Source organism: Convolutriloba macropyga, chromosome 2, assembly GCF_964194025.1.
Source record: "Convolutriloba macropyga chromosome 2, txConMacr16.3, whole genome shotgun sequence".
In the NCBI taxonomy this organism is placed as follows: Eukaryota; Metazoa; Xenacoelomorpha; order Acoela; family Convolutidae; genus Convolutriloba; species Convolutriloba macropyga.
In genome coordinates this window covers 59,445,264-59,469,043 of record NC_134469.1, presented here as the reverse complement: position 1 = coordinate 59,469,043, position 23,780 = coordinate 59,445,264, and the positions used below count along the sequence as shown (strand labels likewise).

Sequence of the window (23,780 nt, the reverse complement as noted above, 5' to 3'; positions counted from 1 at the left end):
TGCTTTGAAAAAGGGGTAAAAGATAACCAAATCAAGAATAGGAGCAGCTCGTTATGAATCACAGCTAAAAAGTTAGCCATTGTATGTCATCTTAGAGACACATTTGCTGATGTGGCTATTTCCGCTTTTCAGTCTGTGTTGCAGTTCAATATGTTTTAGCAGGTTCTCCTTAAAAAATCTATCAAAAACTTTTCAGGAAAAGATTTTATTCATTTTATCCGTACATTTGTGTGACTTCACTTAGGAGAAGCAAGTCAAAACGCTAAAAGAACTTTTCCCTTGCTTTTCCAGTTATGAAACTCAAAAATAATTACTATAGTCAAAACAGAAAGAAGTGATTCCTCTTTATCAAATAAAAACTTCAGGTCGTGGCTCCGGTCAGAGTTATTCTTAAATATGAGGCTCAAAGGCCATTAACTGCTAACATTCAGCTTGACTGACAAACAACAGTCAACACATAAGGATAAAAATAGTTTTTGTGAGAGGATCTTTTAGGTGGCCCACTTTACCCCACCTTTTGCGATTCACTGTGTTTTCTCTGAAACTATGCCTTGAAAAAGGTGTAAAAGATAACCAAATCAAGAATAGGAGCAGCTCGTTATGAATAGCAGCTAAAAAGTTAGCCATTGTATGTCATCTTAGAGCAACATTTGCTGATGTGGCAATTTCGGCTTCTCAGTCTGGGTTGTAGTTCAATATGTTTTTGCAGGTTCTCCGTGAAAAATCTGTCAAAAACTTGTCAAAAAAAGATTTTATTCAATTTATCTCGCCATTTGTGTAAATTCACTTAGGAGAAGCAAGTCAGAACGCTAAAAGAACTTTTTCCTTGCTTTTCCGGTTATGAAAATCAAAAATAATCACTATAGTCAAAACAGAAAGAAGTGATTCCTCTTTATCAAATAAAAACGTCAGGTCGTGGCTCCGGTCAGAGTTATTCATAAATATAAGGCTCAAAGGCCATTAACTGCTAATTTTCAGTTTGACTGACAACCTACAGTCAGCACACGAAGATAAAAACAGTTTTTGTGAGAGGATGTTTTAGGTGGCCCACTTTACCCCACTTTTTGCGATTCATTGTGTTTTCTCTACAACTATGCCTTGAAAAAGTGTTAAAAGATGACCAAATCAAGAATGGCAGCTCGTTATGAATCACAGCTAAAGACTTAGCCGTTGTAAGTCATCTTAGAGCAACATTTGCTTATGTGGCTATTTCGGCTTTTCAGTCTGGGTTGTAGTTCAATATGTTTTAGCAGGGTCTCCTTAAAAAATCTATCAAAAACTTGTCAAGAAAAAGTTTTATTCATTTTATCCGTACATTTGTGTGAAGTCACTTAGGAGAAGCAAGTCAAAACGCTAAAAGAACTTTTTCTTTGCTTTTCCGGTTATGAAACTCAAAAATAATCACTATAGTCAAAACAGAAAGAAGTGACTCCTCTTTATCAAATAAAAACGTCAGGTCGTGGCTCCGGTCAGAGTTATTCATAAATATAAGGCTCAAAGGCCATTAACTGCTAATTTTCAGTTTGACTGACAACCTACAGTCAGCACATGAAGATAAAAACAGTCTTTGTGAGAGGATGTTTTAGGTGGCCCACTTTACCCCACTTTTTGCGATTCATTGTGTTTTCTCTACAACTTTGCCTTGAAAAAGGGTTAAAAGATAACCAAATCAAGAATGGCAGCTCGTTATGAATCACAGCTGAAGAGTTAGCCGTTGTAAGTCATCTTAGAGCAACATTTGCTGATGTGGCTATTTCGGCTTTTCTGTCTGGGTTGTAGTTCAATATGTTTTTGCAGGTTCTCCGTAAAAAATCTGTCAAAAACTTGTCAAGAAACGATTTTATTCATTTTATCCGTACATTTGTGTGAATTCACTTAGGAGAAAGAAGTCAAAACGCTAAAAGAACTTTTTTCTTGCTTTTCCGGTTATGAAACTCAAAAATAATTACTATAGTCAAAACAGAAAGAAGTGATTCCTCTTTATCAAATAAAAACGTCAGGTCGTGGCTCCGGTCAGAGTTATTCATAAATATAAGGCTCAAAGGCCAATAACTGCTAATTTTTTTCAGTTTGACTGACAACCTGCAGTCAGCACATGAAGATAAAAACACTTTTTGTGAGAGGATGTTTTAGGTGGCCCACTTTACCCCACTTTGCGATTCATTGTGTTTTCTCTACAACTATGCCTTGAAAAAGGGTTGAAAGATAACCAAATTAAGAATGGCAGCTCGTTATGAATCACAGCTAAAGAGTTAGCCGTTGTAAGTCATCTTAGAGCAACATTTGCTGATGTGGCTATTTCGGCTTTTCAGTCTGGGTTGTAGTTCAATATGTTTTTGCAGGTTCTCCGTAAAAAATCTGTCAAAAACTTGTCAAAAAAAGATTTTATTCATTTTATCCGTACTTTTGTGTGAATTCACTTGCGAGAAGCAAGTCAAAACGCTAAAAGAACTTTTTCCTTGCTTTTCCGGTTATGAAACTAAAAAAAAAACTATTGTCAAAACAGAAAGAAGTGATTCCTCTTTATCAAATAAAAACTTCGGGTCGTGTCTCCTGTCAGAGTTATTCATAAATATAAGGCTCAAAGGCGATTAACTGCTAATTTTCAGTTTGACTGACAACCTACAGTCAACACATGAAGATAAAAACAGTTTTTGTGAGAGGATGTTTTAGGTGGCCCACTTTACCCCACTTTTTGCGATTCATTGTGTTTTCTCTACAACCAGGCCTTGAAAAAGGGTTGAAAGATAACCAAATTAAGAATGGCAGCTCGTTATGAATCACAGCTAAAGAGTTAGCCGTTGTAAGTCATCTTAGAGCAACATTTGCTGATGTGGCTATTTCGGCTTTTCAGTCTGGGTTGTAGTTCAATATGTTTTTGCAGGTTCTCCGTAAAAAATCTGTCAAAAACTTGTCAAGAAACGATTTTATTCATTTTGTCCGTACATTTGTGTGAATTCACTTAGGAGAAACAAGTCAAAACACTAAAAGAACTTTTTCCTTGCTCTTCCGGTAATGAAACTCAAAAATAATTACTATAGTCAAAACAGAAAGAAGTGATTCCTCTTTATCAAATAAAAACGTCAGGTCGTGGCTCCGGTCAGAGTTATTCAAAAATATGAGGCTCAAAGGCCATTAACCGCTAACATTCAGCTTGACTGACAAACAACAGTCAACACATAAGGATAAAAACAGTTTTTGTGAGAGGATCTTTTAGGTGGCCCACTTTACCCCACTTTTTGCTATTCATTGTGTTTTCTCTACAACTATGCCTTGAAAAAGTGTTAAAAGATGACCAAATCAAGAATGGCAGCTCGTTATGAATCACAGCTAAAAACTTAGCCGTTGTAAGTCATTTTAGAGCAACATTTGCTGATGTGGCTATTTCGGCTTTTCAGTCTGGATTGTAGTTCAATATGTTTTTGCAGGTTCTCCGTAAGAAATCTGTCAAAAATTTGTCAAGAAAAAATTTTATTCATTTTGTCCGTACATTTGTGTGAATTCACTTAGGAGAAACAAGTCAAAACACTAAAAGAACTTTTTCCTTGCTTTTCCGGTTATGAAACTCAAAAATAATTACTATAGTCAAAACAGAAAGAAGTGATTCCTCTTTATCAAATAAAAACGTCAGGTCGTGGCTCCGGTCAGAGTTATTCATAAATATGAGGCTCAAAGGCCATTAACTGCTAACATTCAGCTTGACTGACAAACAACAGTCAACACATAAGGATAAAAACAGTTTTTGTGAGAGGATCTTTTAGGTGGCCCACTTTACCCCACTTTTTGCGATTCATTGTGTTTTCTCTACAACTATGCCTTGAAAAAAGGTTAAAAGATAACCAATTAAGAATGGCAGCTCTTTATGAATCACAGCTAAAGAGTTAGCCGTTGTAAGTCATCTTAGAGCAACATTTGCTGATGTGGCTATTTCGGCTTTTCAGTCTGGGTTGTAGTTCAATATGTTTTTGCAGGTTCTCCGTAAAAAATCTGTCAAAAACTTTTCAAGAAAAGATTTTATTCATTTTATCCGTACATTTGTGTGAATTCACTTAGGAGAAGCAAGTCAAAACGCTAAAAGAACTTTTTCCTTGCTTTTCCGGTTATGAAACTCAAAAATAATTACTATAGTCAAAACAGAAAGAAGTGATTCCTCTTTATCAAATAAAAACGTCAGGTCGTGTCTCCGGTCAGAGTTATTCATAAATATGAGGCTCAAAGGCCATTAACTGCTAACATTCAGGTTGACTGACAAACAACAGTCAACACATAAGGATAAAAACAGTTTTTGTGAGAGGATCTTTTAGGTGGCCCACTTTACCCCACTTTTTGCGATTCATTGTGTTTTCTCTACAACTATGCCTTGAAAAAGGGTTAAAAGACAACCAAATTAAGAATGGCAGCTCTTTATGAATCACAGCTAAAGAGTTAGCCGTTGTAAGTCATCTTAGAGCAACATTTGCTGATGTGGCTATTTCGGCTTTTCAGTCTGGGTTGTAGTTCAATATGTTTTTGCAGGTTCTCCGTAAAAAATCTGTCAAAAACTTTTCTAGAAAAGACTTTATTCATTTTATCCGTACATTTGTGTGAATTCACTTAGCAGAAGCAAGTCAAAACACTAAAAGAACTGTTTCCTTGCTTTTCCGGTTATGAAACTCAAAAATAATTACTATAGTCAAAACAGAAAGAAGTGATTCCTCTTTATCAAATAAAAACGTCAGCTCGTGGCCCCGGTCAGAGTTATTCATAAATATGAGGCTCAAAGGCCATTAACTGCTAACATTCAGCTTGACTGACAAACAACAGTCAACACATAAGGATAAAAACAGTTTTTGTGAGAGGATCCTTTAGGTGGCCCACTTTACCCCACCTTTTGCGATTCATTGTGTTTTCTCTAAAACTATGCCTTGAAAAAAGGGTAAAAGATAACCAAATCAAGAATAGGAGCAAGTCACTTAGGAGAAGCAAGTCAAAACGCTAAAAGAACTTTTTCCTTGCTTTTCCGGTTATGAAACTCAAAAAGAATTACTTTAGTCAAAATAGAAACAGATCATGAATAGATCAGCCGTCTGTTCTAAAGGAAATTAGGACGAGGAAAAATCTGAATTTTCTATAAAAATTGCTTCATTTCCTCATACATTCATTCACATGAAAAATCGTGTAATTTTTCATCACACGAGGAAAATTTTCTCGTGTGAAATCACACGAGACGCATTTTTCACACGAAAAATCGTGTGATTTTTCATCACACGAGAAAAAATTGTGTGTTTTCACACGAGAGAATTTTAAAGTGAAATATGCAAAACCCCTACGCTAACTCCGAAAAGCTCCTAAGCTGGATATGAATGCTCCTAAGCTGACTATTTGAAACTGGTTGAAATGGTGACGTTCAACTATGCCGACGTAATACTATGCCGATTATAAGAGTGCCGAAAATTTATTCATGTTTTCTCCCGATAATTTTCTAAACCAATCAAATCACTTTAACTGAAAAAAGCGCAAAATTTCTGAACCAATCACAATGAAGTTGTGAGATTTTGGATTTTATTATTTATCAGGACAAGATAATTGGAGGGAGAAATATTTAAAACAAACAATGATAATTGCGGGCCACGGCCATGCCTCAGCGGCCCGTGGGACTTGATATGAATCTATCACAACCGAATACTGACCAGTGTGTCCTGGTTGCTTTGAAAACAACAGTCGGTTAGCATTTAATTGATAATTAATTGGTAATAGCAGTTTCGAAATCTATCGGGTGAAAAATTGAATAAATTTTTGGCACTCTTATAATCGGCATAGTATTACGTCGGCATAGTTGTACGTAATCGGTTGAAATGAACTGGTTGAATTAAAATTTATAATTTATAACAAAAGTTATAATCAATTTATAACAAAATTCATAATTAAGATAAATTTACAATAAAATTACTGTAAATTAACAAGAGGAAAACATAAATGGCTACGATAACGCAACCATTCTACATTTCAATTTTTTTAAAGTCCCAACTCCTCTGTGTCAAGTCATTATCTGCGTTCTTACTTTTTTGGCAGAATATAAAAAGCAAAAGTTGCCAGTTATTTTTATGGTAATTATTACATTGAATTGCAACATCCATTAACAAACTTTTGAAAAAACTCCCGAAATGTGCTGGCTGTTTAACAAAAACTATAGAACACCTTGAACGGCCGTTTGTGAATTTTCGCTAAATCACTACAAATTCAGTACTCTTTTTAACTAAGAGATATTAAAGTATGACAACGTTAGAGAACAAAACTTTCATCTATCAAAAATTATGTGTGCGTGAGTAACATCAATTTATTAATAATTTTCATTTGACATTTACTAAACAATCGGTGCAGTTGTAATCTAAATGCCATAAAAAACAGAAAGAGCAGTTTTACAAGAAAAACTCAAGAAGTGAATCACGACGAAAATCACTAGGAAATTGAAAAAAGTCGAAAAAAGTCAATTACTACATATCAACTGAAAAAGGGTTTTAAATTTTTTTTAGAGAATTATCAAAAAAGCAAAAACTATAAGGAAGGACTCTGCTACTGGAAGTTCGCCTGTAACTTGTATTCAAACAACAATTAGAGAAGAATATGAACCAAAACAGGTAGTATATGTAAATCTTCTGCTGCTTTATTTTACCAGAAATCGTAGCAAAAATCTTTAAAAATTTTTGTTTAAATCTGGTCTGTGAATAGCCAAAAACGAGTTTTAGCGAAACTCTAAAGTACATGAAACAGTAACTCAGTTCGATCTAATTGGCCGACAAAAATGTTCTGCAGCTTAAGTTTTTGATGAGTGCATTAAAAAGTTGCGCGGGTCGTTAACTCAAAAAATCCCAACGATGGATCATGGTACTTCCAGAGATATCCAACGATGAATCATTGAATGTTTCATTACCATTTAGCGCTGAGCATAAAAAATACATAGAGTCTTCTATGAAATTGATATGATTTCCTCTGATACAGAAGATCATGATTTTATCATGATTTTTTTTGGATCAGGTAATATTTGTTATAGATTCACTATGCATTCCACCAGATCATAACATTTTTATTATTTTACCATGTGTTCCTCGTAAAATTTTCATGTACTTACCAAGAATTGCGGTGCATCATGAAAACTTCAGAGTTGCTAGCCATTGCTTTTCCCAAAAGAAAAAACTTGTTCTCAGTTATAGGAAGCGTTTAAAGAAAAATCAATACAATAGTCAGATTTTTTTTCTCCAAAATGAGAACCAAAACACAAAACAAAACTTTGGCTGAAATAGGAGACACTTGAAGCCATCGATTTTTGAATACTTGTTAAGGTTGAAGACGAAATAAGTCCAGTGAAAGGGATGAAATTGTTTAAGTTCTACACTAAAGAACCCTAAATACTGCACACTAAAAATGTTTTGAATTACTGCAAGTATTTTGCAACCAATATTCAAAAATTAAGAGAGAGAGAGGCAGAACGAGAGAGAGGCGGAAAGAGAGAGAGAGAGAGAGAGAGAGAGAGAGAGAGAGAGAGAGAGAGAGAGAGAGAGAGAGAGAGAGAGAGAGAGAGAGAGAGGGAGGGAGAGGGAGAGGCAGAAAGAGAGATAAACACAGAAAGAGAAGAAAGAAAGAAACAAGGAGAGAGAGAGAGAGAGAGAGGGAGAAAGAGATTGGGGGTATTTGGGGGGCGCTGCAGGCTTTGGAGATACATATATGTTACAAACCATAAATCCTTTCCGTCCCCCAAAACCGCGACCCCTCATCTTCACAGCCCCCCTCCCCCTCCGAAATCAATGCTAGCACAAGTGCCTCCACTTGAAAACCCCCACCCATTCACTTCCACCAAAGTCACAATTCCAAAGTAACAATTAGGCCAAAAACACAGACAACACAACACATAGCTTAGTTTTGGTTATGATGTGCATTGAGCATTGAACATTTTAGTTTTTCCAAAATTTATCAGATTTATTATGTACTTAAATTCTCATGAAATAACTCAGTGATTTGGCATTTTTAATGGAATATCACTGATCCGTCGATGTGAATACAAGAAACTATAAAATACCACTCATCTATTGAGGTGAATTTCGCAAACTCAGCCCCGGGATTTATAAAGTTCGAGTTGACCAAAAAAAAGTGTTTTGCGTTTGTCTTATTATTGTTGCATACACAACAATGCGTTTGCATACACAACGTTTGCATACACAACAATGAGAAGACAAACGCAAAATACTTTTTTTGGTCAACTCGAACTTTTTAAATCTCGGGTGTTAAACAAGTGTTAGGAATTCAACGAATCATTTTTTTCAATTGTTTAAGGAGTCTCAAGCCATGGGGTAGTCACTGACTTCACCAAATGCCACGAATTTATTATAATTGTATTCATACGCATTTAAATTCAACTTTGATAGAAGTTATTGTTTTTTCTTCAAACCATTTGTAAAAAAAAAATCTAGTTAAATTTTTACTTGAACCTCAAATAATGCATCTTTTTTTCTCTTTGCCACAAAAGTATAAGATCGTTGATGCTAATTGATCTGTTTTAAAAAAAACTTTATTCCGCAAAGAGAACAGCAGTTTGTCGTTCTCTTCTTCACAGAGTTCCATATGACCTAATATTAGTCCCGGCAGAGGAAACCTGGATTCAGAAGTGAGCAGATACCAACAAATTCTATTTGTTTCTATGTCAATAAGAGCTTTATAAATCAACTCTGGTGTTGTTGACATTTTTTAAATTTTTTTCACCCTGGGAATATGATGCCGGAAATTAAAATCGTTGTTCAGATTATCTTGCGATTAAATCCACATCTGATCACATTCCAATGCCACAACAGATCAACTGTCAACCGAACAATTTCCGATGTACAATGCAAACCCAGCAACAATTTTTTGCAAATCTGCTCTTTCCATTCGCAATTATGCTTTGAATTTTTCTTTCGCAGTGAGAAAAAATTTAGGATAAGTCTTAATTATGAGCGATACTGCAAAATCAGGCAGGATTTTGTTATGTTCAGTGGTTACCAGCTAGTTCTCTGTGATAATTTTGAAACAGTGCTGAGTTTCCACTTTATTCATACAAAATATATTTAGTCGCAATATAACGTGACAAATGTTTTGATTTTCGAAAATTTTCGAAGATTTTAAAAAATTTTCGAATTTTGGTAATGCGAATTCTTACAAGATTTTTGCGAGACTTTAAATTCCGCTAGGATGTCTATGAGTCCTGACAACTGCCTTAAAGGCATTCCCTTATCTTTAATTCACTTCCTAGGGGTGTAGACGGCCTTTTCATTATTTACGCAAGAATCATTTTTACAAGATTCGTGCAAGAATCTTGCAAGGTTTGAATCATGTTGCAAGAATTTTGCAAGTTTTGAATAATCTTGAAAGATTTTTTGAGGATATTAATCCGCTCATCACTGGGACCAAACAACGAGAGTATTTCAGTACTAAAAAAGGCATACATCTCAATATTAACATCTCAAAATCAGTACTAAAACAGTTTATATACCTTTTAAAAATCCTCAAAATGCCCAAAACCTGGTCATAAAAGGTTTTGCTATACTTGCATTTTCTTATTTTTGTAAGCTGAAGCAAATAAAAATTGAAAGTGATGCAAAAAATGCCAGAAATAAAAACGCAAGTGAAACTGAACATAAAACGCTTGACTAACAAAACTGGACAACATTTTGATTTGTCAGTTATCTATTAGATATAAATTAACATAGGATTTCGGACAAAAATGGTGGCAAACAAAAGTAGAAAAAATTCAACACAAGTTTTTCTTACGATTGCAAAAATTGAGTTAGCGGGAATTTTACTTTTTTCCGGTTTTCCCGCCAGAGTCTAACCGAAGTCGTTGCACTGGTAGAAAATTAGCTGATTGAAGAAGTTCAAATAAACAGGCACAATATACACTTACTAATGTATAGGTAAATTTACTTGAACATTGTGCAGGTAAGGCGAAGTGCAGGTAAAATATACTTGCACAATTTTCCCCGGAATTGCTTTTATGCACACTATTCAGGTAATTTACCTGCATTTTTTTGTTGTAATTTTAATGTATCAATTTGAAGCAAAGTTTTTACAGGAAAACAGAGTTTAAAAATGAAATTCGTAGCTTGTCTTTTCAGACAGGAACGACGATTCCATGAAGCTTCCCTATGATTTTTCCAAAGTTGGAAAGAAGTGAACCAAAATTTTAAAAAACTTATCTTTGAAATACTTTTATAACATTTTCAAAATTTTGTTAATAGCTCTAGAACTTTTTGGACCGGACGTCTCTACCCCACCCTGTGCCTCCCCTTTATTTGCCCTTTTATTCTTGCGCATTACCCCACCCTTTGTGTGCTCTTTGCAAACCCCGCCCCTTGTGCCCAATTATTCTTATTATTGAGCATGTCTTAGCAGTTTTCGGGTCTCTGTTTTTTTCCTTGGCTGATAGAGTCTGGGGAACTCCTTCTGGAGATCAATGCACCGCCTCTGTTTCTCAGGGAAGCTTAAGAGGCCCATGCAAAAACTAAGACAAATTTTGCATCGTTCCTTGCTCAAACCCTGTTCCTCTCACGACAAAAAGTGTAGATAAATTTACCTAAAAATTCAGGTAAATTTACCGGAACTCTGCATGTAGTCCCCATGCACATTTTACCTGCAATTTACCTGAAAAGACCAAATTTTAGGTAATTTATTTTACTTGCCAATTTACCTTAAATTTGCTGGTAATTTACCCTTACAGTGAGTGTACTGTAAAAGTAAATTACCTGCAATTTTAAGGTAAATTGTGCAGGTAAAATTATCTAAAATTTGGTCTTTTCAGGTAAATTGCAGGTAAAATGTGCAGGCAGACTACATGAACATTCCAGGTAAAATTTGCAGGTACGTGCAGGTACAGTGCAGGTAGTGTGTAGGAACGCCAAAACATGCACAGTTCAGGTAAATTTACCTGAATTTTTAGGTAATTTTACCTGCACGTTTTTTAGAGTGTATTTGTAATTATTATAATGGTAAACTGAGCCATTGACGTCTATATACACTACAAAAAATTCAGATCAATCGAAGATTATTAATGCTAACCACTTTGTCTTCTAGACGTGTCGCCAGTTCCAAATGTTTTAACCAGTATAACATTGTCCTTGCTATGGCCATTGAAAAGTTTCAGAACCCGCTCTAGCCAGTAGAAATTGACCTCGGAGGCTTGAGAGTTTGGAGCACAATCCACCAGACAGATAGCATCGATCTTTGCTAGACTAACTTTTCCTCTTTTCTTTGATATCACTTCCATCAAGTAGTCATCAAAGGCGCAGCCATCACTCGAGCTGTGGCCGAAGCCAGGTGTATCAATAATGGTATAAATAGTTTGCTTTTTTTGGAATAAGTACGCCGTAGTCCGTGTCGTTTGCTCGTTCGTTTGCGTAATGGCGCCCATATATCTTGACTTTCCAATATGTTCGTCTTGGACTTCATAGCGGAAATAGTCTTCAAATTGGATGTCCAGCAAGTAGTTAAGCAGGCCGTTCACAAATGTCGTTTTGCCCGTATGAGACAATCCTAACACTAGTATTGTCCTGTTTTCCGTCGGTAGTTTTAGCCTCGCTGTTTTCTCTTCAAACTCTGGCGAAGATAGTCGGTCCAATCTCAGTCTCAAATCCAATTCCGTCTGTTGAGCCTCAATAAAATATCTCATTGGCTCGATGGATTCCTTCGTTGACACCAAATGAGGATACCGCAGAAGTCTCTTGTTTGTGGCTCTGAAATGACACTACATAGATTGGATTCAGACATAAAGATTTGAGATAAACACTAGCACCGCCATATTCAAAACGCTGGTTTTGTATGGCACTAATACAGTTGCTGCATAATTCAAAAGAGTCCACTTATTCAGCGTGTGAGTAATGTCGGCCTGAAAGTTTTAATAATCCTCGCCAGGCAAACTTGTAGTAAACTATTAAAAAATAGTTATGCAATTAATTGTAGGAAGATTGCGTGAATTTCGCTGAAAGACTTTACCACAGCGTTTGTACCACAAAAAACTTTTTATTGTTCAACTACAACTACTGCAACATAAAACAAGATTTCCTGCAGAAATTTTGCTACATTACGTAAAACTTTTGTGCTAAAATGACCTTACCGCTATTCACGGCCTTTGCAACAAGCAATTGTAGAAAACAATACGGAGACTCTAGTATTCATTAGAGTTGCGTTTATGTACATTTTTTGAACATGTTATTTGCTAAATGCTTATATTTCCCTCCTGCTTAAAAAATTAGCTACGTGTAAATGAAAACAGCAACGATTAAAATTTCGGCTATAATTGAATTATCTTCAGATAATTTTTCATGTTTAAAAAGTAGATTTTCAGTTTTCAATAAATATTTTGGCAGCAAATATTTATGATGACCTCATAAATATTTACAAGCTGGAGTGCTTCCTGCCCTAATGATCCGATAAAAACTACAAGTTGTGATCTTATAAATTTCTTACGCAGTTGTCTCTTAACATACCTGTAACGTGGCGCGTTAAAAGTTGAACAAAACTACAATCTTATCACATGGCAGATTAAAATTTTCCTTGTCAGATCTCAACGACAAAGTTTTATGTTATCAGATCTTAATGAGTGAAAATTTGTTATAGCAGGTCTTAAAACAAAAAATATGAGTCATTTGGCCCTAACTTTTTGGTGCGAATTTGCAATAGTCCGTAAGTGAATCTCACAACTAATCCTAATTCCTAGATTCTGAATTTACTTTTCAAAACAACGTTCACCTGAACATTAAATCTCGGTTTTTTAAACGCATAAGTCAGAAAACCAATACAGAGTTAATAACAAAAAGTTTAAAGATACTTACAGAAAGTTGTCATTAGATTTCACTTTTTCAACATACGCATCATCGGAAAATTAAAGTAATTATTTTTCAAGCACTTGGTAACTAAAATGCATCCTTGAGGTAATTGACGTTCACGCCTGATTTGAGAAAACTTCAAACATTCCATATTTATAGATTTCTAAAATTAAGATCTCATAAGGAGAATTTGTGAAACTAATCTAATCTAATTCCAACTTTAGTTTAATTTATGAAGTTGATATTTGTTATCAGATTAAATTTTGTCCACTGCATTTGGTTAAATTTGAAACAGTTTTTATGCGCGTGAACTACCTTACACTGTGCATTTACACAAAATTACTAAAATATTTACAAAGCTACGTTTTGAATTGTCAAGCTGTGTTGTCACGTGAATTCTACTTTCGAAAGATAGCCAAGTACATCTCTCATGCATAGGTGTTGTCCACGACTCTCCCGGAGGGCAGCGAAACTTGTACCAAACGACTTGTAATGAATATCAAATAATAAGGTGTGAATTTTGTGAAATCAGATTTTACAAAATAAATCACCCTCCACTTATCGGATCCTTAGACGACTCAAAACGTTACTTTATCAGATCTGAAATATGTAAGTTTTTCTTAGTAGATCTTACAAGAAAAACAGTGTCAAATAATAAAAATATATTAATAAAAAGTAATGTTTTTGATCAAAGCTATTGAGTCTAAATTCTCTGTTGTATCAGAGCTTCCCAGATCAAATATTCAATTTACCAGAACTCGCAGATAAAAGTTTTATTTTACCAGATCTTGCGCAATGAAGCTTCCGTCTTTTCAGATTTTAAAGGATAATATGGTGAGCGATGTGTTAATTTTATGAGTTGACCTAATAGACCCGAAAAATTAAAAACAAAAACTTTTTGCATGTTCTGAAATGAGGAAATTTTTTCCGTTAAAAATCTAGTCGGTTCTAAAAAGATATAAATCAAGAAGTTCTTCAGATCTAAAACCCATGTATGATTTCGTCATACTAAAATAGTTTCACAAGATATAATCTCCGCAATCACTGGGATGAGACATCCTTTAATTTGTTTGTCGATCTTTTAAACAGGCAACAACAATTCGAACCTTACTTCTAATTACAGTTCAGTAGCCTGGAAAACTAGCAGTCGTAAACAAATTTCTATCAATTCACTATGCCACTTCATAACAAATAAATTCGAATTTCAAATCTAAGGACATGCTATTGTTATTAACACAAACACGTCATTTTAACTTGAGAGGACATCAGAAGGCTAATATATAGCGTGGTCGAGTGATTTCCAGAATTAACTTTCATCGGCAATTAACAGTGACTTGTTACAAGTACTTAAGAAAAAATTCTAGTCGCAACGAAGCATTAAAAAAAACTTATTAACAACCACCAAAAAACAAGAGAGAATGACGAATAACTATGCGTAACCTAATAGAAAAGCGAAAGCAAGTCAGCTTCACTTTGTATGTAATTTCTAACGCTGGATAAACGAAAACAATTCATTCTGGAGTTTTCTATCTCTATCATGTGTTGTGTATAATTAGGTTTAAGCTTAGCATTGCCTTTAAGAAATGCCTGACCCTGACATTTATTTATTTAGCGTTTTGTTGTTAGAAGTTTTTAGCCTTATTTCTCATTTTAGATAAAACTTGAACTTCAGCATGCGTGATTATTAAATGTTTTTCTTCTAAATGACTTTCACGTCTCAATGTATTTACGAGAAGTTTGAATATTTTCTTCAAATGAAGCACCTTCAACTGTTAGAATAAGGAATTTTTCTCCTAATTTACTAACTGAATCATGCTTTATCAATGCAAACACGATTCTCAGCAGATGATTCAATTCTAATTCATGTGGATCCAATGCAGTTCTGCAAACAGTGGCGTATATTAAAACAGCAGATTGAATAATTGGTTGTACATAAGTTTTGTAACATAAGAGTAATTGTTGGCAAGTCAGTATCTTCCTCAGTCGGTAAACGAGCTTATGAAACTATTCATTTTGTTGATTAAGTATTGAACGTGTTCAGTCAATTTTAACTCTCTGTGCATAACTATGCCAAAATATTTGACTTTTTTTTCGTTCAAATTTTTTTTGTTTGTTAAAGTTCTGGAAAAAAAGAGCAATCAAATTTTTTGCTCTTGTTGAAAAGAGCTTCAAAAACTTTTCTGCAATTGACGGAAAATTATCTGTTATTCAACTACACAACAATGTCATTAACACCATTTGAAAGTCAATTTGGAAGTAATTTGATTAGTAGAATGGTTTTGATTAAGTACAGTATCGTCAGCAAAAAGTATTAGATCTAGTTGACTTGCAGCTCTTGTTATTTTATTGACGTGAAGAATAAAAAGCAGGGGACCCAGTAATGAGTTTTGTCGCACTCCGAAGCGAATTGGAACTAGCGTGGCATGTGGTAGACACTCCGAAAAAAAACGCTTCTAGATACATTCAATAAAAAGCGTATTTAAGACAGGAGTTAGAGAATAGGATAGTTTTTTGGAAGGCGCATTGCTTAAAATGAACTCATCTCTGGAATTTATATTGGTCATAGACTTTATGGTTCCCACCACTGTTGTTTCGTTAGCGTATCTTAGCAACATTGAGAATTTAGATCTATTGGTATTTAGGTTTAAATTTTCTTGAGCGCAAAAAGAGGCAAGCTGGGGCCCCCACAGATTAAAAAAACTCACTAAAGTTTTCAACACATTTTCCATCGACACTTGTAGTAGCTTTATTTTTTCCTTCTATACCACGAATTCCTTGGAAGAAACTTTTTGTGTTCAATTGAGCGTTATAATCAGATTTATTTGATAGAAAAGGCGTTTTTTTTTTTCAAATTAATTTTTGCAGTCTGTTTCTGATTTAGCTGTATTTAGTTTTTTTAATTCAACTCCTCTCGAAGAAACTTTTGATAGAGAGAATTTTTAAGTGCAGCCAAGTTTTTAATTTCATTGACAACCAATTTATCACGTTTTTTATGATGGACAATTTTTGTAGGAATGAAGCCGTTAAATGCTTCGTTAACTAATGAGTGAAACTGTAAAAAGTTAGAATTAATATAGATTTTTTTTCGCCTTTTTTGAATTTGCTCAACGCGTGACTTAATTTGAAATAAAATTCGGATGCGATAAACAGGTCATCCATATTTTTCAACAGGTTGACTTGAAATTCTGATTACACTTCTCTGTCATGTTTATTGTCCATTTTCAAGTCATAGAGAAATATATAATGGTCACTGAGAGTTGTTTTCGGAATTGATTGTTCTACCACATGACTGCAATAGGCGAAACAAAATTTTTGAAGTTTACGTGGTGTAGCCGATTGCTTGCAAACGAACAAGTCAAACGCCTCCAGTTCATTTTCTAGAATTTTTTTCTCTGTTATTGGGTTTGCTATGATCAAAATTGAGTCTTTGGGTCTGAGTTGGATATTGTCTAATAAGTCATGTATGTTCTCAGAAAAATTCTTAGTTGAGATATTTGGTTTTACATAAATAGTTTTGACTAATACGTTAATATAATTCAACTTAACAAGATCCGTCAACGCTTGAAAGAGACTGTTGCTAAACTTGGAAATAAGGACCCATCTTATAATGTTTTTAACAGAAATTGAAACATACCCTCCCTTTGTTTTTATTTTACATGTTGTCTTTTTTTGATAACCAGGTAACTGGTAGCAGTCAGTATATCCATCGTCAGCTAGCCATGTTTCCGTTAGACAAATTATTGATGGTTTAAAGGCTAAACCATCTATTGATAAATTAAATTCGTCAAAGTTTTTTTCTAATTGATCTAATGTTCTGCAAAAGAAAAAATTTTGCACATGATCTTGATAAAAAGAGTTTTGAAGATGAAAACCTTTTTTTAAAAAACAAAATTGAGGTCTAAGTTTTGTTTTGGGATAAAATCAATGGAGTTTTAAATCCATTTGCTCCAAAAAGCTGCGAATATTGCATTCTTTTTGGAAAGAAAGTTTCTGTTACTTTAGTGCAACGCAGAGAACTGTTACTGTCCTGCGGATGTCGCATGGAGGGAAACGAGAATCTGTGAAGCAAAAAATTAGGTTTTTGAAAAATTTTCAACAATGTTGTCTAAATAAAAGGTTGATATCTTAGCAAAAATTATATGGCAATCAGAGCTGCGGATTTTGGATACCTGATTATCCAGTATAACTTAAGAAAAAACAACTGAACCTAACATAAGAGGGAGGAATCAAACAAATTGTCTTATTGCTCCCAATATGCTTGAAAATCCTGGAGGCTAATGACCAAATCCGCTGATTAACCTATAAACGTGTTTCAAGGCTTCACAGTTTTGAAATAACTTTTTTTATAAGTCAGAGCAATATAAAGTTGAAATAACAGAAATGATTGAGTTCGTTATGAGTCTTTACGGACAAATTTACTTTAAATCTTGTTCATTTGTTTTGCATTTGGCGACTTCTTACAACTAGCGGTGTGGCTATCAGATTTGGTACAATCATCTTTAGCAAACTTCTTTCTGATACCAACGAAAGATTTTTTGACAGCTTTCCAAGCAATGGTCTCTAAATCTTGAAAATCATTCACCGTATGATGTTTAGTTATCGCTCTGGCTGACAATATCGGAGACACTGCAGTTTTTAGTAGGAGTAACAAAGCTTTTCTGTGTTGCTTCCGCGTTGATCTGAGCTTCAAATGTGTTCATTTATTAACATTTATTTGCCATTAACGTGATTTTTGGTGCTTCAATTTGCGCTGAAAACTATAAGTCTTTTGCTTTGAAGTATATTTAACTTCACAATCACTGACGTGAAAAGGTCCGAGCCACCAGTTCCAGGCAGAATATGGCATTCTTTAATTCGATCTTCATTGTGGTCGACACCCAAATGGTCACTTTTCAATGAGTTGCCTAATGCGTATCTGCCATCAGAGGGATCGAATGGGGGATTCCACACAACTACACAGTCATTGGTTGTGTAGCGCTCTTGAGCGCGAAGTCTCTCATTCATTTCTTTTTGTTTGCTTTCTAGTTGCTCAATTTTTTGATTTTGCAAAAAAATTCATTCAAACCTGATATTTTGAATTCAAGTTCATCAATTTGTTGCTGAAAACTAACGCTAACGGTACTGGAGGATCCAGAAGTGGATGAGGGCTCCGAGTTGTTGTCGTTAATGTTGTTCATGCAACAGATTTCATTAAAACTTATTTAGATGAGGAAGGTATTAAACTTTAATGAAGAATCAGTTTAAGATAAAATAAGACCTGGCGTGAAAAAGTATGGAAGTACGGAACTAGCTATATTGCATATATGTTACTGTATACGTTTGTTTTTATGCCATAAGTAAATCAAGATTGTTCTATCGTAAATTTCGAAAGTGCTTTTAGATAGGCTGCAAAGTTTTGTTTTTCATAGATGACGTAAATTCGTAAGCGAGCAAGATTTCATGTAACCGTTTTAGAACGCTCTTTTCGCTGTTCCATACCATTTGATTACGTATTTATTGTGTGAAATATGCTTTTTCATACAGTTTACGTCACGTTTAGAACGTTGAAAATTTAATTTTTTTCTTTTCTTAAAAAAACAAATGTATTCATTATCCGACCAACAAAAATTTTGCTGACAAATTACATGAGTCGTAAGATAGTACTGAAAATGAACCCGCCAAGTAAAAAAATGGAGCCGCAAACAAAATTTACCACACCATTTATAAAACAAGCTTCTAAACAACAGTTTAATATTGTATCTTTCATAGGATCCTGAAATCTTTCAACTAACGTTTCTTTTTGTATTAATAACGTAATCATCGAAAAGAAATTCTGCCAGAATTAGACGCTAATCAGGCAAGATTTTTGCATATTCCACAACCATCATGCAAAATTTTGCGCGATTCTAACAGCATGATGTATTCTGTGAAGTATTGTAGAGTTTGTGACTAACCCAAAGTTGGCCAGTTCTTTATTTCCAACAAACACGCATATTCCTGTTGGCCGAGCGTCATTCGCGTCATTGATGATCCTGTAGTCTGTTTGCTTTTTAGGAATCCTTGTCTTCGTAGGGTTTAGTCTCACTTCAAACACGCAGTACCTGATGAAGCAATACAAAACAATTCAGTCAAGTGTTATCCATTGAGGTACGCAATATATGATCTTTTTTATCGGATCCGTATGCTTTGCGGATTCAAATTTCCGGGTTGAGATCACTCCTTATATACGTGTTTAACATGAAGGGGTGACGCTCGGAACAGTGCTAAAAACTGTTCTTAATAGAGGCTGCATCTATCACAAGTAATCAAATATAACTATCAGCGCCCCAGAAACGTTCAAACGACCTTTCGAGCTTTTCCCGCAATAATTGAGCAAATATTTTGTCTCTGATAATATAATACGCCACACAACACCCCCGTCAAAATCGGACGGTTATCTTGCAAGATTTTGCAAGATTAGACATCGTCTTGCAAGATCATGCAAGCTAACCGTCCGATTTCCAAGAGTCTTGCAAGATAACCGTCTTGCATGAAGAGCCAGAAACGTGCCTTAACTGCTGCGGGGTCCTCTTTAGCTTTTTCTAACATTAGATAATAGGATTCGACCTATTCTCAAGCCTCTAAAGAAAAAATCCCTAAAATTGCGAAGGCTAACATATGTGAATAGGAACATTGGGGGTTTTGGCGCTACAAGAGAACCTTGTTATAATAACCGTTGGAGTTCGTCAAGGGGTGAGAATGAAATAAGTACAATTTCAATTTGATACCTCCCAGGCATAATTGGGCGACCAAAGCCAGTTCTGGTCAAGGTCTTTTATGTAGCGCAGACTAGTGCGATCTTTCATGCTCTTGGACAAAAAAGCCATAGTCTCTATTACAGTACAGTCTCTTTCTCTATTACAGAAGTAAGGAGAAATCAGAGAAACAGGAGATAGAGAGAACTTATTTAAAACTAGACTTATGTAAAATATACCCCGCCGAAAGTTCGTTTTCCTAAAGTCTCCAGTCATAAAAGGTCCTGTTTCACGTTGGTATACCGGCCAAGATCTACCCTATCGACCAAAAACGTAAAGGCTTCGACAGCAGTTTTCCCGTATAAATACCTTTAAAAGTGTCACTTTTTGCAGATTTGGACAAAAGTTCAACTAGGGTTAAACTGATGTCGATAAAAAAGACATCTGTCTATCCCGGTTCCTCTTAACCGGTTAGCTCGCTTCTTTTTGAGCAAAAAATTACCTTCCGCCCATCTGGCCTCTTTTGGCTTGTGCATAGTCGGCTGCCTGCTTTGGATCCTGACTGAAATACGCCCCAATCCCACACATTTCCCCTTTCCTGTCACTAACTTCATTCACATCAGCGTCATCTCCATGGAGATTACGGTATGATTTTTTACTATCCCCTTTCACACCATCCTGAACTTCATCTGGATTTCGGCCTGGATGAAGTTTACGACTCTTGGCAATGGCAACATTGCCTTCTACAGAGCTTCCGTGAAACCCAATGCCCCATTTGTCCACCCAACTGTAATCATCGCCATCGTAAAAACCGGGTTTAGCCAGGTTTAAACCAATGCGGACCCAGTCATGATTTGGCTTCACGTAGCTAATGCCTCCTTTGTTAAGCTTTTGGTACCTGTCACTCTCATAGAGAAGGTCGCCTTTTGGGTCAAGATCAGCTGGCGTTAGTTTGAACACTGGAATTTGCCTTTCTTTGATTTGTTCAATGTCTCGACTCACCAGTTTTGAATAATTTTTGGAAAAGCTCTTGATACGCTCTGACACTTCGGGTGTATTTTCTGAGACTGTGACTTCCAAATTTAAGCTGAAAAATATTTGAGATTCTTATATTGAAAATGGATAACTCAATAAAAATACATTTTAGCCAACCTTAAGTCTTTGTCATAGTTATTTAAGGCAGTCGTTGCAAGCTTGAGAAAGAAGCGAGAGCTTTGACCAGCAAGTTGTGAGGCACAATTGCATTGCAGGCCTTTGCCTAGGTTGAATCGGCTAATTCAATTATACAAAACTACTTACCAAAACGGCTTTCAATCACCTCATAGTTGCATTAATGCCAAATTGATCTTTTTTGTTACATAATGCAAAGACAAATTTCTGAAATCCATTATGGCAATAACTGCTCAACGGGGATAAATTGAAAAGCATAAAGTCAGCTTGAAGCGCACTCTTTCTAATGTATTGAGTTTGTGCATCATAATGGTACCAATTGACATATGACAAGAGTTCCTAATCGGTGATCAAATTTTTGCATGCGTTAAAATCCAATTGGTATGATTTCGAAAATAAAATACACGGAAAATGGAGACCAGAAAAGCAGCATCTTCAATTCATGGTCAATCTAATCTTCCATCAGTGAATGCATGTACTTCTCTGGTAATGGTTGCCACTTCTACTCTTTTGGATCAACTGGAAAGGTATTCAATAACACTCTGCTTTCAGAAAAAAAAGGGGTGGAAGACCTTGATTGACTAAATAAAGTTCTTGACTTGTGGGTATTCGGTATGGAGAGACCTAATTTCAAATCAAGAAAACCTACTTTGATTATGGAAAACAGTAATTCAACTAATAGAGAGACCCTGGCGCGTCAATATTGTGTATTGCAGAAATTATTTGACAATTTTCAAAGCCTAAATTCAGCCATTTCTCCTATGCTGCGTAAAAAACGATTGCCGGTCAAAAGTCTAAGGCTAACATTAACCTCCAGGCCATAATTCGAACTAAAGCATAGAAGAAAAGGAAAGAAAATGACAACAATTTCAAAAGTCTGCAAAAGAAAACGTTTTTAAAATGGAATGATTTGTGCAGTCTTTAGCTCGCGTCTATAATTAAATTTTTCTCTCATTTCTGTTGCAGATTTGTTGCGTCCATTTGGTGCAAAAGTGACTCGTCTTGGCCAGATTTTGACTGGAACGTACGTAGTTGGTATGATAAGATTGTCCATTGAAAACTATTCCTCGGCTATCCAAATTTTCGAGAAACGATGCACGTCGCTAACTCTTGCATCAAATTTTCAGAAATCTGCGCCCAATAACGGGGCGGACTCTCAGAGCTGGTATTTGAAGTAGATATATCTTATTATGTCAGATATATCCTATTAGTTCAAAATGATTCAGTACTGAATTACACTGGCACTTAGGTCCAAAATGCGAAAATCCAAATCAAATAACAAGTAAATAATAAAGCAAATATATGTTTTCCACCTTATAGAGCCCACGGAGAAAGCCTTACTTTACAAAGTAAGTTTGTGGTCTTTCGTTTAGTTTGATGCCTATTGGTGTCAGAGTTTGGGTGTTTGATGCTTACTGGTTACACTTACTCTCTCTGGTCAACATTGACATTGACTTGCTCGACTGACTCAAAGTCAAATGCTGCCACCATCTGCTGGTGAAGATTCAGCCGCACTTTGTTCACCTTAGACTGGACTAGTTTCCCCGAGTCGTTGTAGAACATGCCCCCTGGTATTGGGACTGTTATGCGGCTCTTTTTAGTGTTTGCATGTTCTTTCCAGTTCCCCGCGAAGAAGAAACTTGACAGGAGCTCAGACACATTTTCTCTTTGTTCAACTTTATCCGTCAACAGTACTTCACAACCTGCGAAAAATTCCCAAAAGAAACATTGGGAGCCGCACAGAAAACAAATAATAGGTTCTCCAGAAGAAAGAAATTTATATAATAATAATAAATTGTTCTCAGATACTGTAAATACAATGTTTTTTGGATCTAAATGTATCTGAAAGGACACCAAAAAGGCATTAAGCCTGTCAAGTGGTGCTTAAGAGCAAATTGTTTCTTTATGGGTTGTACAATTTTCTTTACCTCCAACACCCATCCCCCGAACCAAATCAAAAGTTAAAAACTGAACTGGAAAAAAATTTCATCTTTGATTTTAATACAGAAACAAAAAAAACACCAAAAGGGGCGAAGTCTTACCAAAAAACGTTTAATAGTTCCTCGTTGTCACAAATATAATTATCTTTCAGATCATTAAGTAAATGCGGCAATTGTTTGGATTTACACTGAACAATATTTAAGACAATGCTGACATCCCAGTTCACTAAAACATTAAACAGTTTGCGTATCTTAAAAATTTTCCTTTCTTGCTTAGAGCCCTTTTGACGTATTTTTAGTTTTTTTTATTCTTTTTGAATCAGTAGTAATAACTTCTATTTCATCATTGGATATGACATCATTTAACTCTGTGTTATGGTGTTCATTTCTAATAGTTTTACTCAGACACTTCATCAGTTCATAAAAATGCAGTTCACGTATTGATACTAAACGATGCTTTTGTCTTATGTTGTTAATTGAGTTAAACTTTTTAACACCATAGAGTATTCTCCACACCAGTTTTTGTATTTTTTCAAGCGCCAAGAGATCTGTTTTATTAGCAGAGCCGAAAATCAGAACTCCATATTGCAAAACAGGTTGTATGTAGATCTTGTATAAATGCAGCATTCGTGTTCGACTTACGAACTGTCTGAAAAATTGTAGCGGTTGAATGTTGCCGGAAATTTTTTTTGAACGAACTTAGCATGTTCTTTAAAATTTAGATTCATATCAATATTTCATCCCAAATACTTGACACATTGTGCATAGGCAATAGTCACACCGTTAAAAGAAAAGTTGGCCCTATTAGTTAGCAATGGAGAGCTTGGGGTCAACAAGTACGTTTTTTGTTGATTTAACGTTAGTTTTTTTCACCAAGCCACTTCTCAATTTTGGTTAGTTCTTGTTGTACACAACCAATGTTTTTGTTATCGTAACTACAATGCAAACAGGTGTCGTCAGCAAAAAGAGTGACCTTAAGAGTATGGCTTTCGGCATGTCATTTATATACAAAAGGAACTAAAGGGGTCCTAAAACTGAGCCTTGTGGAACCCCACAGTTTATTGCTAAAACTCTAGACCATAGGTTGTTATGTAGCACAAACTGCTTTTGGTCATATAAAATGTATATAT

General features: G+C 35.3%; 1 protein-coding gene across 1 annotated transcript in view; it reads right to left on the bottom strand.

Moving 5' to 3' along the window:
* Positions 1-23,780, bottom strand: part of LOC142335381 (uncharacterized) — a 163,272-nt gene that overhangs the window by 115,846 nt on the left and 23,646 nt on the right. The window contains exons 4-7 of the mRNA XM_075383843.1: positions 22,140-22,413; positions 20,043-20,627; positions 18,761-18,907; positions 11,062-11,735 (exon numbers count right to left, since the gene is read on the bottom strand). Of these exons, the coding sequence (XP_075239958.1) occupies positions 11,062-11,735; positions 18,761-18,907; positions 20,043-20,627; positions 22,140-22,413 (1,680 nt within the window). The remainder of the gene's footprint in view (positions 1-11,061; positions 11,736-18,760; positions 18,908-20,042; positions 20,628-22,139; positions 22,414-23,780) is intronic.